The sequence below is a fragment of the Somniosus microcephalus genome, chromosome 2 (genome assembly GCF_052327205.1).
Source record: "Somniosus microcephalus isolate GS21.2 chromosome 2, FLI_Smic_1.0, whole genome shotgun sequence".
NCBI classification, from domain to species: domain Eukaryota; kingdom Metazoa; phylum Chordata; class Chondrichthyes; order Squaliformes; family Somniosidae; genus Somniosus; species Somniosus microcephalus.
Window position 1 is genome coordinate 13212706 of NC_140988.1, and position 19545 is coordinate 13232250.

Genomic DNA, 19545 nt, shown 5'->3' on the forward strand with positions numbered 1-19545 from the left:
CGGAATCAAACCCTAGCTCCCAGAGGTGAAAGGAAAGTGCACTAACTCACTGTGCCACCGAATCTCCCCCCAAGATCCTTTACTTTCCAATTAAACAGACCAGACATATTAATTTCTGAATAAACTTAAACAGTTTTATAGGTGGTGTTTAAGAAATTATTTTGGTGCTTGGAATCTTCCATAATTTCAAAAATTATTCTTTATTGTAAAGGCAATATTCACCTGTTAACTACCTCGACCCTAAGTTTGATACTGCAGCACACAGATAAAGACATAAGCTTTTACTGGAGATCGTGTCCTTGTGATCGCCTCCATTTGACAATGAATCTTCAAAAGAATAAGGCAGGCCATTCTAGCGTCACGTATTCTGACTGACCGTACCACTGGGTTTCCTAACTTCGCCCCATGCCCAAAATAAATGTTCACTCACAAAATCGTTCCCAATGTTTTAATAACATTAAAAAAAAATGCCCTGCCATATTTCAAACAAATCCAGCATGGAACACAGTACTTTCCCCACAAGAATGCTATCAGTGGCTTTTCATGCAGTGCTTTTGGGTAGAACGGCATCACTGTGGTTATCTCGTGTGACAGCCATGGCTCAGTGGGTAGCCCTCTTGCCTCTGAGCCAGAAGGTTGTGTGTTCAAGTCCCACGCCAGAGGCTTGAGCACAGAAATTTAGGCTGACACTCCAGTGCAGTACTGAGGGAGCGCCGCACTGTCGGAGGTGCCGTCTTTCAGATGAGATGTTAAACCGAGGCCCCGTCTGCTCTTTCAGGTGAATGTAAAAGATCCCATGGCACTATTGCAGGAGAGTAGGGGAGTTCTTCCCTGGTGTCCTGGCCAATATTTATACCTCAATCAGCATGACAAAAACAAATTATCACAGTGCTGTTTGTGGGAGCTTGGCTGCCGTGTTTCCTACATTACAACAGTGACTACACTTCAAGAGTACTTCTATTAGCTGTAAAGTGCTTTGAGGTGTCGTGAAAGGCGCTATATAAATGCAAGTCTTTCTTTTATCTAATTGGCTTTCGTAACTTTTCATAAAATGTTGGCTCCTAAAGAAAGCCACGATTATCTGTTTAATTTATGAGCTACAATTCCTCAGGAAGTTATATAATGAAGCTACAGGCACACAGTGAGATCTGCAGGGTATCTAACTGCGTCTAGATGCAAAGGACAGTGAAGTCCGAGAAGCGAAAACACTTCCCACTGAAAGTGACAAGTAGTCATACGACAAACTGGAATTCTTCACAATGAAGCAGACACACACACACACACACAGAAGCCTAAAAATGACTGTTAGTGACAAAAAACAATGAAAATTTAATACATTCATGTTGCCCTCTTCTGTCTGATGTTGTAACTGAGGCGTTAGCCCACTTAAAGTAAAATGGTTAACAACGGTTTTGAAATAGTGACAGAGAAATCTCATATCACTGACGTGACCCAACAGTCGTAAAACATAGAAACATAGAAAAATAGGAGCAGGAGTCGGCCATTCGGCCCTTCGAGCCTGCTCCGTCATTCAATATGATCATGGCTGATCCTCTATCTCAATACCATATTCCCGCTCTCTCCCCATAACCCTTGATGCCTTTTGTGTCTAGAAATCTATCTATCTCCTTCTTAAATATATTCAGTGACTTGGCCTCCACAGCCTTCTGGGGTAGAGAATTCCACAGGTTCACCACCCTCTGAGTGAAGAAATTTCTCCTCATCTCAGCCCTAAATGTCCTACCCCGTATCCTGAGACTTTGACCCCCTCGTTCTAGACCCCCCAGCCAGGGGAAACATCCTCCCTGCATCCAGTCTGTCTAGCCCTGTCAGAATTTTATACGTTGCAATGAGATTGCCTCCAATGAGATTCATCTAGTGAATACAGGCCTAGTTGACCCAATCTCTCCTCATATGACAGTCCTGCCATCCCAGGAATGAGTCTGGTGAACCTTCGCTGCACTCCCTCTATGGCAAGTATATCCTTTCTTAGGTAAGGGTCTTCTTTTTGTGTTCCCCAAAGGCAACAGTGTGAAGTAGTGGAATGATTCGCAGGCTGATTAACAGTCACACTGGCCGCGGTAACTCTCCTTTCGACGTCCGTAACCATCTTTATACCAGCCGATAGGGTGGTGAGTCCTATACGGCGGGAGGGTTTTATGGGCTCCCACAACCCTTACGATGAGGGGGAGGGCCACCCACACTCAATTTCAATTCAATTCAATTCAAATCGCTTTATTGGCATGACAAGGTACATCTTATGTTGCCAAAGCATCGAAAAACATTTATGGTTGAACACATAAACACAGATCTATCCATACAGTGTATAAACAGATATATCCCTGAGTGTATAAATATACATTCATATAATTTGTATATACTCTTTTCTTAGATTTAATGGTTGTCCCTCTGTTTATGGCAAGCTGTAACATAGTGTGCCGCTAAGGTTACACAATTTCTCTCTTCCCCTAGTGGGTATGGGAGTTTTTGGTCGTCATTCAAATTTCTGAATTCCGGGCATATTTTTGTGAATTTTGGGTAGAAATTCTCCCTTATGCCCTGATATTTTCTACAAGCTGTGAGGACACCGGACGCGAGTACCTCGCTGGGTGTCAACCCAGAATTCAAAGCCGGAGATCCGACTCCACCCGCCGGGGCAGTCTGGAGTGGGGTTTGAACCCTGCACCTTCTAGGCCCAGAGGCGGGAAAGGCTCACTCCCGGAAAACAGGGTAGAAGATTGTGTTTCTGAATAAACGATTGACATAAAACACAGCTCTCTGTAATAACAGCTCACAAGAAATGTCTTCCCGATTGCTTGGAAAAGCACAGCATTTGTGGCAGGGAGTGGAAACATAAACCTGCATCACCAGTCCCTTCCACCCAGGGGTGAACTGCCAATTTCAATATATGTACACGTCACACCTGATTAAAACAGAACCTTTACTCCATTCCAATGCATTAACCATTAGCTGCGTGTGGCTAATTGGGAAGCCAGATGTGGCTAATTGAATTTCTGATCAGTAAATTAAAAAAATGAGTGACAGACAGTGTCACTGGGCATGTGATTTCGATGCTCCTATTCACTCAGTGTACGCATGCGGGCTGTAACCTTTTTGCACGTTTGTTGGTAAAATGGTGAATGAAAAAGCAGAGTGTGTGTGTTTTTTTGATCATTGTGAGAACTTTACTTCCTTGGTTACTGACTGGTGGTAGATGTTTGTTAAGTTAATACACACATGCGAACTACATTTACCTGTATTGTGTGCATGAAGTTAATACACACATGCGAACTACATTTACCTGTATTGTGTGCGTGCATTAAAGGTATTTCCTACTAAAATTGGTGCATGTGACTAAAACAATAGTCACACTTGTAGCTAGTCAACAATTTCTCTTGGACAACACTGCTCTATTCCAATGGCCATATTGAGAAGTGTCAAAATGTCCATGTTTATTTAATTTTTAAGTGCAAATTAAACAAATATAAATCTCCCATAACGGTTATTGGGTAAATGTGTGGCACCGAACCACACAGATCGATCACCTGTCTGTGACCAGTCCTGATCTCAGCCAGAGAGGAGGTCAAGGTATTAAAAATTCCCCTCAGGATCCAAGAGCTCTGGGACAAACAAATCGTTCCGAATTCTTTGTCCAGTGACACCTAATGGAGAGTGCGCGTGTGTGTGGGTATCGAGTGATGAACAGCTGTGATGCCATCATAGTCTGGTGTCCTGCCAATACTTGCAGTCCAGGCTCAAAAATGAAGAATGGCCCCTTGGTTGAGGTACTGGAGAGCTGCTGGTTGCCTCTGGCTCTGCACTCAGGACTGGAGAATTTTAGCTGTGAGGAAAGATTGGATAGGCCGGGGTTGTTTTCCTTGGAACAGAGGAGGCTGAGGGGAGATTTAATTGAGGTGTATAAAATTATGAGGGGTCTAGATAGAGTGGATAGGAAGGACCTATTTCCCTTAGCAGGGAGGTCAATAACCAGGGGGCATAGATTTAAAGTAATTGGTAGAAGGATTAGAGGGGAGTTGAGAAGAAATGTTTTCACTCAGAGGGTGGTAGAGGCAGAAACCCTCATCACATTTAAAAAGTACTTGGATGTGCACTTGAAGTGCCGTAACCTACAGGGCTACGGAGCAAGAGTTGGAAAGTGGGATTAGGCTGGAGAGCTCTTTTTCGGCTGGTACAGACATGATGGGCCGAATGGCCTCCTTCTGTGCCGTATACTTCTATGATTCTAGCAAGTGTCAACATCTTTCAGTGGAGGGAAAAGGGTGAATAATGCCCATACTTCTGTCATGTCAAGTATGTTTTCCTTTTTATGGGGGTGGGCGGAGTGGGGGGCATTATGTTGATTCATCACCAGCTCTCATCTATTGTAACAGCTCATGTACCAGCCGTTATAATAGTTTACAATACATTAACAATGGTGCAAACACCATTTGTGGTGCTGCATCAAGTGGAAAATGTTATCCTCAGTGCCTAATCTGCTTTCAGCAGCAGCAGCTGATAGTGCACATCAACTACAATCAGAAACTGGGAAATTATCCTTCAAGCAACATAAGCAAGACCATTAATACAATCCCTCTACACCTCCATCCCCCACCAGGATGGCCTGAGGGCGCTCCGCTTCTTCCTTGAACAGAGGCCCGACCAGTCCCCATCCACCATCACCCTCCTCCGCCTGGCTGAACTTGTTCTCACATTGAACAACTTCTCCTTTGACTCCACTCACTTCCTCCAAATCAAAGGTGTTGCTATGGGAACCCGCATATGCCTGCCTTTTTGTGGGATATGTGGAACACCCTTTGTTCCAGTCCTACTCAGGTCCCCTCCCGCACCTCTTTTTCCAGTACATTGATGACTGTATCGGTGCCGTTTCCTGCTCTCGCCCTGAACTAGACAATTTCATTCACTTTGCTTCCAATTTCCACCCTTCCCTCACCTTCACATGGTCCATCTCCGACTCTTCCCTTCCCTTCCTCGACTTCTCCGTCTCCATCTCTGAGGATAGGTTATTGACAAACATTCACTACAAGCTCACTGACTCCCACAGCTACCTGGACTGCACTTCCTCCCACCCCGCTTCCTGTAAGGACTCTATTCCATTCTCCCAGTTTCTCCGTCTCCGCCGCATCTGCTCTGACGATGCCACCTTTCATACCAGTGCTTCTGACATTTCTTCCTTTTTCCTCAACCGAGGATTCCCCTCTACCGTGGTTGACACGGCCCTTGACCGTGTCCGTTCTATCTCCCGCACTTCTGCCCTCACCCCTGCCCCTCCCTCCTGAAACCACGACAGAGTTCCCCTTGTCCTCACCTTTCATCCCACCAGCCTTCCCATTCAACGGATCATCCTCCGCCATTTCCACCACCTCCAGCGTGATCCCACCACCAAACGCATCGTCCCCTCACCTCCCCTTTCAGCATTCCATAGGGACCGCTCCCTCCATGACACCCTTGCCCATTTCACTATCACCCCCAACACCCCTTCCCCTTTCGCCCGGCACCTTCCCGTGCAAGCGCAGGAGATGCAACACCTGCCCATATACCTCCCCCCTTCCCACTGTCCAGGGCCCCAAACACCCCTTCCAGGTGAAACAGCGATTTACTTGTACTTCTTGCAGTTTAGTATACTGTATTCGCTGCTCACGACGTGGTCTCCTCTACATTGGGGAGACCAAACACAGATTAGGTGACCGCTTTGCGGAGCACCTCCATTCAGTCCGTAAGGGGGACCCCGAGCTTCCGGTGGCCTGTCACTTTAATTCACCGCCCCATTCCCACTCAGACCTCACCGTCCTCGGCCTCTTGCATTGTTCCACGGAAGCTCACCGTAAGCTCGAGGAACAGCACCTCCTCTTTCGATTAGGCACTTTACAGCCTTCTGGACTCAACACAGAGTTCAACAATTTCAGATCATAACCTCGGCCCCTATCACATATATATTTATATATTTTTTATCCACACTTTTTGTTTGTGTCTTTTTTACTTCTCCCCCACATGGCAGCTGTCTTTCATTCTGCCAGCACAATTTACACTTCATCTCGAGACATCCTTTGTTTCTTAACCTGCCCCATTACCATCTCCTTTTGCCTTGAATGTCTCTTAATGTCTCTTACTCTCTCCTGCCTTCTATCCAATCACAGACCTTCCCTTTTGTTCTTTCATCCCCTCCCCCATTTCCCAGCCCCTGCACTTGCTTAAAAATCTGTTCCATTTCCTGCTTTTTTCCAGTTCTGACGAAAGGTCATCGACCTGAAACGTTAACTCTGTTTCTTTCTCCACAGATGCTGCCTGACCTGCTGAGCTTCTCCAGCATTTTCTGTTTTTGTTTCCCTTTATAATGTTACTGTATTGTTTGTTTTTTGTGCTTAAATGGTGGACTGTATTGGCAGCATGTTCTAACACCACTCTTTAACCTGCGCAAGTGTCGACACCGTTGAGTCAGAAGGTTGTGGGTTCAAGTCCTGCTCCAGAGACTTGAGCACAGAAAGCTAGGCTGACACACCAGTACAGTGCTGAGGGAGTGCTGCACTGTCAGAGGTGCCGTCTTTCGGATGAGACGTTAAAATGAGGCCCCGTCTGCTTTCTCATAAAAGATTCCGTGGCACTATTTCGAAGAAGAGCAGGGGGAGTTATCCCCAGTGTCCTGGCCAATATTTACCCCTCAATCAGCAATACTAATAAGGTCATTATCACATTGCTGTAGAAACATAGAAACATAGAAGATAGGAGCAGGAGTAGGCCATTTGGCCCTTCGAGCCTGCTCCGCCATTCAACGGGATCATGGCTGATCATCCAAACCCTAGCACCCGGTCCCTACACCGACAGCCATCCCACCCAAGCCCTATCCCCGTAACCCCGCAACCCCATGTATTTAATCCCCCCTAACACTAAGGGCCAATTCTTATCATGGCCAATCAACCTAACCCGCACATCCTTGGACTGTGGGAGGAAACCGGAGCACCCGGAGGAAACCCACGCAAACACGGGGAGAATGTGCAAACTCCACACAGACAGTCACCCGAGGCCAGATTTGAACCCGGGTCCCTGGCGCTGTGAGGCAACAGTGCTAACCACTATGCCACCGTGCTGCTGTTTGTGGGAGCTTGCTGTGCACAAATTGGCTGTCACATTACAGCATTGACTACACTTCAAAACTACTTCATTGACTGTAAAGCGCTCTGGGGCGTCTGGTGTTCGTGATGCAAGTCTTTCTTTTTCTTTTTTTCGGAGGAGGGAAACAGGGGAAAAAATGGCCATACTTCTGCCATGTCAGCCTCTGGATTGACTCTCGCCCAGAACAAGCATGCAAGCTTTTTCTTTCTTTCCAATGGCTCATGTTCCTCTGCAAAATGAGTTTGGGCAATCTCAACTGGTTGTGTGTCTGCGTTGTACAGCCGCACCAAATATGGTTCTAATCACCCTCCGCTGACCTACATTGGCTCCCGGTCCACCAACGGCTCCATTATAAAATTCTCATCCTTCTGCTCAAAATCCTCCATGGCCTTGCTCCTCCCCCATCTCTGTAACCTCCTCCAGCCCGCCAACCCTCCAACTCTGGCCTCTTCTGCATCCCCCACTCCCTTTGCCCACCATGCCTTAAGTTGTCTAAACCCTAAGCTCTGGAACTCCCTCCCTAAACCTCGCCACCTCTCTCTCCACCTTAAAACCTACCTCTTCGAGCAAGCTTTAAGTCACATGTCCTAATATCACCTTCAATGGCCCTGTGTCACTTTTTGTCAGATTAAACTCTTGTGAAGCACAGTGGAACATTTTCCTATGTTGAAGGCACAATATAAATGCAAGTTTTTTTTTTTTTATTCAATCTGTGGCTGGCGTTGGCAAGGCTGGCATTTAGTGCCCATCCCTAATTGCCTTTGAAAAGGTGGCAGGCTGCCTTACACAACTGAATGGCTTGTTAGGCCATTTCAGAAGGAGTTATGCGTCAACCAACATTGCTGTGGGTCTAGGGTCACATACAGGCTAGACCAGCAGATTTCCTTTCCTAAAGGACATTAATGAACCAGATGGGTTTTTAATGACAATCTGATAATATTCATGGATCATCATTACCAATACTAGCTTTATATTGCAGATTTATTTCATCAGCTGAATTTAAATTCCACAGCTGCCATGGCAGGATTTGAGCACCTATACTCCAAATACATTAGTCCAGGCCTCTGAATTAACAAATCCAGCAACATAACCACTATGCTACCATACCCCTACCCTGTTACTGTTCTTACTTTAGAACAGAGAGGTACCAAGATCAACAGCTGTGGGGAGTGGAGTGGGGTTGGGGTGGATGGGGGGTTGGGTAGTGTCGTCTTACATTGAGCTGATGGTGCAACTTAGAAGAAGCTTTGCACTGGTTGGACTAGCATGAGGCTGTTGTAGTCACTTGGTACAAAGTTGGAACACTCGTCCCTCACATTTGATGGACAAACACATACGGAAAACAAAGGCCAGAAATAGCACGACTCTATAATCGGAATCTCCGGATAGTGATTAACAGGAAGAAGTGGTTGTTTGCACCAAGTCGGGTACTCAAGGAATGTGCTGATCAGCTGGCTGATGTCTTCACCACCATCTTCAATCTGTCATTGGCCCAGGCAGTAGTCCCTACATGCTTCAAGACCGCTACCATTATTCCTGTGCCAAAGCAAACAGCTGTGACGTGCCTGAACGACTATCGACCTGTCGCACTCACACCCATCATAATGAAGTGTTTCGAGAGACTGATCCTGGCTCACATCAAAGCCAGTATTCCCGCCTCTCTTGACCAACACCAGTTTGCCTATCGTGCAAACAGATCAATGGAGGATGCAATCACAACTGCTCTACACTCTGCACTGAATCACTTAGATGGTAAAGAGACCTACATCAGAATGCTGTTCATAGACTACAGCTCAGCATTCAACACTATCGTCCCCAACAAGCTGGCCACCAAACTCCACACTCTTGGCCTGAACACTTCCCTCTGCAACTGGACCCTGGACTTCCTAACAAACAGACCCCAGTCTGTCAAATTAGGTAACCACACCTCCCCCCCTGACCCTGAACACGGGGGCCCCACAAGGATGTGTGCTGAGCCCCCTCCTCTACTCCCTCTTCACCCACGACTGTGTGGCTGTTCATGGTTCCAACACCATCATCAAGTTTGCGGATGATACCACGGTAGTAGGCCAGATCACCAACAACGATGAGTCAGCCTACAGGGAGGAGGTCCAGCATCTCGTGAAGTGGTGCGTCGATAACAACCTGGCCCTTAACATCAAGAAAACCAAAGAAATCATTGTGGACTTCAGGAAGTCTAAAGGCGGAAGTCACACCCCCATCCACATCCATGGGGCTGTGGTGGAAAGGGTGGACAGCTTTAAGTTCCTCGGAGTTCACATCACGGAAGACCTCTCCTGGTCCCTCAATACCTCCTCTCTGGTGAAGAAGGCCCAGCAGCGCCTATATTTCCTAAGGAGGCTGGAGGGATGTAACCTGTCACCCTGATCCTCTCTAACTTTTACCGCTGCACAATAGAGAGCATCCTGACGAACTGTATCACAGTATGGTATGGCAGCTGTAGCTACTATGACTGGAAAGCCCTGCAGCGGGTAGTCAAAACTGCCCAACGCATTACCGGCACCCGGCTACCGACCATAGAGCACATAAACCAGAAACGCTGTTTACGGAGGTCACGGACCATCATCAAAGATCCTACCCACCCCAGCCACAGTCTGTTCGCCCTCCTGCCATCTGGGAGACGCTACAGATGCATTTGCACCCGAACGACCAGATTTAGGAACAGCTTCTTTCCCAGGGCTGTCATCCTACTGAACTCCACAAATAAACTCTAAAGCCTGCACATCTGCCAATGCACTTTATTATGTTTATGTTTATGTTAATGTATTACAAGCCAAATGTATGTTGAATGTTTAAATGTCTTAATCTAAATGTACACTCTCGGGAGCCGCAAGCCTACATTTCGTTGTACTGCACTTGTGCACTAACAATGACAATAAAGTTGATTATTATTATTATTATTATTATTATTATTAAGTCGAATGAAACATGGCTTTATCGTGACAAAAGCATTATACCATGTCACCTGCAATGTATTATTCTGCTGCTGAGACAGTTCTGTATTTTAGATGGCCTGCCCCTTTTAGGACACAAACTCTAATTGCTATAAGCCAGCACACCCCGACAACACTCAGAGTTCTAAGGCTGTATTGTTGAGGGAAATTTGCAGATTGAAAAGTGCTTGCAAATTTCTGGCTTCATTTCAGAAAAAAAAAGCATAAAATGACAGTTTCACTTATATATCATAATAAAAATTAAGACATTTTACACTTGCAGTGTGACATCTAAAATACGACAGATGATAGATAGAGAAAAGTTATAACTTAATAACTTCACCATTTGGGTTCCCAAATAATGTTGCACTTACAATGCATGGTCAGTTAGAGACCCTGCTTACACACATGCAGGAGTGTCCAGAGCATTAATAAACCCTCTGCCTCAGTTTATAAGTTCCCAGGAGGCCCAATGGGCCACCCAAGCACTTTCTCAACCTAGCCTGGCGCCGCACTAGAGTGACACTCCATTGAAATGGTTACCCCAAGAGAGTCTTGCGTTGCTGTGTTCAAGCGCAAGATCAAGATCCGACTCCAGCGCTATATTGTGCAAACTGCTTCACAATGACACAAATATGGCGATGCTATAAAACCGACTTCCACTCCCAGTAGTGAATGCAACGGGGTTGAATCAAGAAGAAATGAGCATGTTCCTGGGAAATGAGCTGGCCATTGAGTAAGGCAAGAAATTAAGATGGTTGAAATGATCCTGTGGCAGGGACCTAGATGTTATGAGAGCCAGAGAGGCACCTTGAATAGATGGGCCTTCATTCCTATCTCCCCCTCCCCTATTTTCTGAAAGCATTTATCATTCTACCTTCCCCCCGCCCCCCACCCCCCCATCCATTTTCTGAGAGCATGTATTCATTTTTATCTCCATAAGTTCTATAAGAGTGTGGACAGGCAACTCACTTCAGATCTCTGTCGATGCTAATGCTGCTCTGAATTAACATCTAGGACATGCCCAAGAATGGCTCGGGTTTATTTTGGTCCAAATCTCCCTCCCTCAATTTGGGCAAATTCGAGGACTTTGCTCAACACATCCCCTATAGGACAGCAAGTCAGCTGCAGCACGTTACCCAGATGCTCGATCACAATGCATTGCACTAAGTATTCATCACAACCTTATATATGTGTGCACATACTTGTATGCAGACAGCAGTAGAAACTGAGATTTGTTGTGTCCTTGAAAGTTCTTTAAATCGGAAAGAACTTGTGAATCAGGATAACTCTACACCAATGCCACTTATGGAAAACAATTGATTAAAATGTTCTAATACTCTTGCACAGGAATTGATTAAACTTTAATAATTACCAATAGACTTGGACATAATAAATACGACACTATCTCATTCAGCAGAAACCCAAATGAATGCTTCTTAATTACAGTAGGTTACAACATGCTGAAAACTCTTGATGTGGCTCAACACTGTAGGCCATCCAGCGCCCTGTTTTGACTCTAACCTAAATTCTAAATTGCCCAATTACAAATTATATGTTTGTAAAGAAAGGAAAGACTTGCATTTATACAGCGCCTTTCACAGCCTCAGGATGTCCCAAAGTGCTTTACATCCAATGAAGTACATTTGAAGTGTAGTCACTGTTCTAATGTAGGAAATGCAGCAGCCACATTGTGCACAGCAAGGTCCAACAAACAGCAATGTGATAATGACCAGATGATCTATTTTTAGCAATGTTGGTTGAGGGATAAATAAATTTTGGGAGAACTCCGCTGCTCTTCTGCGAAATAGTGCCATTAGATCCAGGGCCGGCCTTAGGGAAAATGTCGCCCTGGGCGAACTTGTATTTTGGGAGTTTAATTATGTAGTAGTAGTAGGGAAAGTTTCAGAAATAAAGCTGTAATCTCAAAAGTTTGTTTATAAGGTAAATAATAAACACTATGGGGGAGAAATTCGGTATCGCCCCGTTTGGGGCGCAATTATTGGCCGGATGCAATGTTTATGCTACCGGGGCATTGCACGCTCATCTGACGTCACGGTCTGCAGGTGCAGGAGATCGTGGTGGTAGTGTTTAGCGCCGCTGCAAAATGTCTGGTCAATTTTGCGAGTGGTGCAAACATGGCCGCGTCCGGTTGCTAGTTGCTTTGCGCCCCATTAGCTAATGGGAGGTGCTAAGCAACCGAATTTTCCCCCTATATGTCATAAAAAATAACATTATAGCTAAGTGACAAATAAATTAAACATTAAATTAGGCAATAAACTAATCATTTTCAACAGCATCTCATCTTCCGATTAGGCACTTTACAGCCTTCCGGACTCAATATTGAGTTCAACAATTTCAGATCATAACCTCGGCCCCTATCATATTTTTATATATTTTTTATCCACACTTTTGGTTTGTGCCTTTTCCTTTTTTTTTCTTTCCCACATGGCAGCTGTCTTTCATTCTGCCGGCGCATTTCACACTTCATCTAGAGCCATCCTTGGATTCTCTACCTGCCCTATTACCATCTCGTCTCGCCTTGAATATCTCTTAATGTCTCTTCACCTCTCACAGACCTTCCCTTTTGTTCTTTCATCCCCTCCCCCATTTCCCAGCCACAAAATTGCTTTTTTATCCGTTTCATTTCCTGCTTTTTTCTCAGTTCTGACGAAGGGTCTTTGACCTGAAACGTTAACTCTGTTTCTCTCTCCACGGATAGTTGCCTGGCCTGCTGAGTTTTTCCAGCGTTTTCTGTTGTTATTTTTAATCAATTTCAATAGACAGGATGGCCAGCGAAGATAGCCTACCGTCTCCCATGGTCAATTGAATATATGTTTTTATGAGCTTCAACTTCGAGAAGCTCCATTCACTGCTCGCCACCAATATGGGCACGTTTAACAGGATCCTGAGTGCTACCCATGTGTTTGGGAACTTGCTCTTGAAACTTGAAATTTGCAGTTTTTGAGGAGCGCTACAGTCCCTTGGAAGCAGACTTTGGAGATACTTTGGAGATCGCCAAGTTCATTGCTAGAAATATCTGACCCTCTTGAACATGGCACCCCCCCAACCATGGCACCCTGGGCAGTCGCCCACATTGCCCACCCGTAAAGTAGGCCCTGACTCTTTACATTGTTTACATGCAAATCATCCAAGAAATGATGGTCAATTAATCTTTTCTTCGATGTCAAGTTATTGAGTAGTATATCTCCAACTGTTAATTCAAAGTTTAAAGTGATTTCATCATTGATGTAAAAAGACGACTGAGTGCTTGGTTTGAGTATAAAACAAGGCTTTAATCAACTGTTTCACAACCATGAGTTCTAGTTACATCACTAGTTCCTGGTTACAGAAACATCCTGAGCAAGCTGGGCCCACGCCCGAGTATTTATACTCCTTGGACGGCGCCACCAGCTGGCCGCCCAATGTTACTTCATGAGTCATGATAAGATTCATGACAATCATCAAAGGTAACTGCTCAGAAGAGGAAATTTCACCAGTCCATTGAAAATCCAATTATTGGAAGGATTTAATTAACATTAACACCTTAATTTCTGAATCTTTTTTTTATTGATACACCAAGTGCCAATGACATAATTGGGAGAAAATTAGTTTGAATGAGTTTCTGGGATCCCTGATGTGTGGAAACTAAATTAACTAGTAGAGATAGTTATAAACCAAGTGGCCTCTGCAATTACCAGTTCCACCGCTCGTGTTGATTTCTCGCTCTCAATGCCAAGTTGAATAGTTTGCGCAAGTCAGTTGTGTTTAAATATTGTTCAAGAATTAGACAAAAGAAATTCATGTAAAGTTGGTGTCAATTACTTTACTGTGAAGATTTAAATCACTTACAAAATACTTGGAAACCAAGGAGAGACACAAATGATATTTACAGTGTTTTATGCTACTGTTTGATATGTTTTATTTCAGGTCAGCAGGACGGAAATTGGTTAACCAATTCACTAACTGGTCCACCAATTAGATTTTTCAAATAAATATGTGGCGAGGATGATGATTAGCTGGAACTCATAAACTGGATATATAATGGATATTCAGGGTGGATTACAGACATGGGACTGGATTTGTTTTAAGCAGCCTACAAGTACAACAGCAGCCAGTGACCACATGCACTCCGTATAGAAACATAGAAGATAGGAGCAGGAGTAGGCCATTCGGCCCCTCGAGCCTGCTCCGCCATTCAATGAGATCATGGCTGATCATCCAAACTCAGTACCCTGTCTCTGCCTTCTCCCCATATCCCTTGATCCCTTTAGCCTTAAGAAATATATCCAACTCCCTCTTGAATATATTTAATGAATTGGCCTCAACTGCCTTCTGTGGTAGAGAATTCCACAGGTTCACCACTCTCTGGGTGAAGAAATTCCTCCTCATCTCTGTTCTAAATGGCTTACCCCTTATCCTTAGACTGTGACCCCTGGTTCTGGACTCCCCTGCCACCGGGAACATCCTTCCTGCATCTAGTCTGTCTAGTCCTGTTAGAATTTTATAAGTTTCTATCTATTTGGGTGTACTGTAGATAATGGTCAGGAATTTGCGGTGGGTAATAACAAACACCCTTTGAAACTGACCGCAACTTCAGGAGGTAGGGCATTGCGCATCTAAAGGGGAAAATCCTGAAGTTGCGGTCAGTCATTCTCTGCTCCAACACTGGCTGCGCTGTGCCCCCCTGCCTCCCCCCCCCACCCCCTCGCCATAGCCGGCAATCATTGTAATCGGGGAAAATCAGTGAAACTGTCAAAAACTTGGGCTTTTTCGCAGTAATATCATTGTTAAATACCCCGTTAAATGTTAGGCCTTGCTGGATTCGGTGTAACTGGGGTTTTAACAGCGTGTTGACTGCTAAACAAACGTCATGGCCCCGAAAAATTAATTGTAATTTTGTGGGGTGTCAAATTGTCTCCATTGTGAAAAGCGACTGATGAGTGTCAGGGGGCTCTGCCTTCACAGGTCAGGAGTTCATTGTTAATGAAAAATATTGGTGGGGGGGGTGGGTGGAGTGCGGCATCACAAGAGCCTAAGAGAACAAATCAGCATCCAACGTGAGAGGGTGGACAAAGTCCAGCAGCATCCTAGAACATACGCTGGGTTAGGAGTGCGGTGTACAAATAAAACCAGATACACAGATATGTTATAGACAGATAGATGGACAGAGCAATGAACAGAGAGATAGGTAAACAGGATGTAGATAGATACTACATCGAATTTACAGCACAGGATCAGACTATTTGCCCCAACTGGTCCCTGCCGGTGTTTATACTCCACACCAGCCTCCTCCCACCCTACTCCATCTCACTCTATCGACATATTCTTCTATTCCTGTCTCCCTCATGCGCTTATCCAGCTTCCTCTTAAATGTGTCTACGCTCTTCGCCTGAACCATTCCCTGTGGTAGCGAGTTCCACATCCTAACCACTCTCTGGGTAAAGAAGTTTCTCCTGAATTCTTTACTAGATTTATTAGTGACTATTTTAAATTTATGGACCCTAGTTTTGGACTCACTGCCCCCCCCCCCCCAACAAGTGCAAACATCTTCCCCAAGTCTACCTTCAAAACAAAACAGGAGTTGCAGTTTCTCAGTACAGTACTTCTGGCGCTCCTGTTCATTTTATACTTGTGCAGCAGAGCATTGGAGGGCTTTGCACCGTTGATGTACTGAGCAGACCTTGTCCACAAAATGACCCAACAGGTCACTCAGGCGCGGTGGCTGCTTAACCGGAGCTGGGGGGGGGGGGGGGGGAAACCCATCTGTTGAAAGCAGATACGGCCGAATGCAGATTAATGGTAACACAGGTTTTTTTTTACTGTATTGATACGAAATGGTTGATGAGGTGCCGAGTCTCGCAATGTGCACACATTGTGTGTGTTAGAGCTGGGGGAGAATAATCTGCATACCGCAGTGATTCATTTGTTTCTTTAGTTCGACGTTCTGCGCCGTGTCCAGTGTTTGCTCAGACCCGATTTGTCACGGTTTAAAAAAGACAGCGTGGTTTGCTTATGAAAAGAGGCTGAAGCCGAGGTTTGTGTACAATTATTTTTTTTTAACAAAAACAAGGCTTAAGAAGTTCAACAGCAAATTAACGCGGATCGTTTAGGAGCAGAAACCTCCCAATTTCGAATTGAAGGACTAATTCTTCAGCTTTGTTTTTTTTTCTCCACGATAGCAAATTGAACACCGCCACACAAAGCATTTTAAGTGTTGCATTAACTGCACTTGATCAAAATCACTGGCGTTTAGATTAGGGGTGTGAATTAGCATCGAGCTCCCAGGGAAACAAATGGATATAAAAATAAGCTGAAATCTGAATTCCCATTCACTAGATTTAATTATCTTGATGCAGTTTTAACACCTGCAGTGTTCATTTCCTAATCCTGGGCCAATGCCGCTCTCTGGCATATTAAAACAGCGAAGCAGTATAGTTCCTGTGCAATGCTGTGGCAACAGTTAATACTCTCACCGTAGTATCTATCCACAGCTCTCCCTCCAGCCTTCTCCGACGAGGTACGAGTGTTGGAAGCTCTTAATATTAAATAAAGCTATGGACATACCTCCAAACAAAAACTCCCCTGTGGATTAAACCTCCGTTTACGAATCATTAAGCATGATTTATTTTTTAAACTCTTTGCCACACAGCCTTGACCTTCGCGGTTTAGTTCCAGTGTGTGTAGAATGCCACAGAGCAGAGGGATGAATCCAAAAGATTTGGTAACGCGTGTGGATAAAGATAGTCACAGACAGATACAGGCACGGGGGGCATGTCCTGCAAGTGGTAGATGACCAACAAGGGTGTGTTTATTAATCTTAAACTCTTTAAATGTATGTTTCTCCCTCCTCAGTATTCCCAGATAAGCACCTCAATGTAGACATGACAAACGATCAGATTTGTTCAACCAGAGTTGTTGGTAAGGATTTGCAGGTAGAATAGCCCGAATGGTGTGGGACGTTTGTGTGCACGGGGTTTGTGTGTCTGTGTGTGTGTGTTTTACACTCGCTCCGTTGCTCAGGGTACTTACAATTCACATCACAAGCACGGGCGCTACTGGTTGGCGAAAGCAAAAGAGAATCATTGAGGGAGGCTTTGTGCAGCCCGGGAGTCTGATTGTGATCAGATCGCTCACCAGTCCCATTACACACAGACACACACACACACATACACAGAGCTGACAAGAGCACAGCGAGTGCAGGCACACCGCCAGTCCCCTCGCACAGAAAACACATTGCAGGCTCAATGCTGCCCATTGCAAACACAACGCATAGCAAAAGCACGGGGGCTGTCTATTGAAAATCCGAATGGACCTATTCTTTGGTATTGCTATCCTTCGCTCCATTTGAACGCCGTTTTAAAGGCACTGGGGGGACAATGTCCCCAATTTTTCCCCTCTCCTGTCTCAACATAGGTAGGAAATTAATCGGAAATTGCAAGTTCTCTAGTCCTTCAGTTTATTAGCTCGCCTGTCAATGTCCTTCTCTCTGTTGGATCACAAGTTATTTTTTTTTACCCCATTCCTATTTTAAAAACGCGTTGCCAAACCAGACGAGGTTTGCAAGAGTGTGTGTGTGCAGCTTTCGCCGGTTCCCAGCGCAAACTCAACCGACTGGAATCCAGGCAGAAGTCCCAGAGTTAAACCAGCGATTTCTATTTGAGGGTTGGGGAGCTGTGCAACTTTTAATCAGCAGCGCAGGCAAGCGAGACCACCATACAATAAACAAATCGCCTCTAACACCAGAGCGAAAAAAAAAAGCACACAGAAATAAATAAATAGATTTGAAAACAAGGGGTGAGGCTGCAGTTTGACCTTACCGATGTGTATGATGGAATCTGCGGTTACCACATCGGTGCAGAAAGAGCACAAGACCGACACCAGGAGGATCGCCGACAAAACTTCCATTTCCTTCCCCTTTTTTGGGGGGGGGGGGATTTTTCTCTCTCCCGATTTTTTTCGCTCCGTGTCGGTGGGCGGGCGGTGCCTGGGAATAGTTGCCAGAACCGAGTGGAAACAAGACAGAGAGAGAGAGAGAGAGATATGGGGCGTCCTTTTGCTCAGCGCAGTCGATGCACTTTCCCCCCCTTCCTCTCTCCCGAGAGAGAGGTCGCTCCCGACCCCCTCTCTGCAATCGAATCTCGCCCTTTGATTTAAAAAAAAGAAACCATCCGGATTTGTGTTGATCCTCACATTTGGATGGACACGCCACAAAAAAAGTCACGCAAATCCTCTCGATTTTTTTTAAATATATGTCTTAAAAAAATATATGCCCAAAAAAACGAATCCAGTTATAATCCAACATGTATTTCACACTGACTGTGCCACGCAAGCGAGGTGATGTTTGCATCAGAGAGAGAAATGCATAACTTCAATTGGTCTGGTCTCGCAAGTCAATGGAGAAGATATATTTTTGAATAGATCTGCATTTGAAAGAAGGAGGCTGGGGGGGAACCGCTGAAGAGAAGCCCTTGGAAAGAATTCGGAGAGGAAATCTTCTGATTCAAACAGCGACAAAAAAAAAGTGTTGCGTCTTCAGGTGCTGCACGCAAGGAATCGAGTGGATAAAATATCAAGATTTCCTGATCCACCAAAGTCTCTGGGACCCAGTCTGTTGAGGAGGTTGCGCCGCCCTCCCTTCCTTTTTCAATATATTTACACACACACGCAGGTAAACTTTTCGTTTCTTGACGAGGTGTCGAGGACGAGGATGAGAGAGAAAGACAGCAACCGAACCGAGAGCTGCGGACTTGCACTGGTTTCGAGCTAGAGGACGCTCAGCATCAGCACCACGTTGCTTAGGAATACACCGCCTAGTAGCAGAAACATATATATATATATATATAATAAGCAACAACAGCATCAATCTGCTGCTCCTTAACAGCCAGTACCTAGCATCTCAATATAAACCAGGTTGGCAATGAGAATCACAGGCAGCGCCTGTTACGAGTCTCCTCATGGAACTGATAACAGCGCTGGAATGGTCTAGGGATCAGGGTTGTCCTACATAGGCGACCGCCAGCCCGCCTGGCAACAGAGATCCGAGTTTGGAGCCCATCTTTAACCATTTGAAGACAGCCACGGTGTCTGTGCTGTGCTCCCACATCGTTCTCCTTCTTCTGTCTGTCTGTCTGTCCGGCAGCCGCACGGTCATGCGTGCCCGGCTCCCAAATCCATGAATAGCTCAGGCACTGCGCTTTCTGGCGGATTTTACACCAGTGCAGCACCACCAGCCCGCTGCTCCGAGTGCTACATTCGGCAGGCACTCACACGAAGCATCAATCAGAATTACTACCAGGCCGCCGCTTTAATGTAGTGAGCATGTCATGTATTTAACCCATTGAGTGCAACGCCACATCCCCTGAAAAAACAAGCTTGGTTATAGAGCCGTTTGACCAACAGAAGGATGAGGGAATTCTGACAGGACTGGACAGACTAGATGCAGGAAGGATGTTCCCGATGG

General features: G+C 45.3%; 1 protein-coding gene across 1 annotated transcript in view; it reads right to left on the reverse strand.

The window, feature by feature from the left end:
* LOC147122548 (glutamate receptor ionotropic, delta-2-like) overlaps positions 1–19273 on the reverse strand; it is a 1303876-nt gene extending 1284603 nt beyond the window's left edge. Inside the window, 1 exon segment of the mRNA XM_086006579.1 lies at positions 17903–19273. Coding sequence (XP_085862705.1) covers positions 17903–17990 — 88 coding nt within the window. The 5' untranslated portion in view covers positions 17991–19273.
* Between the last annotated feature and the right edge of the window lie 272 nt (positions 19274–19545).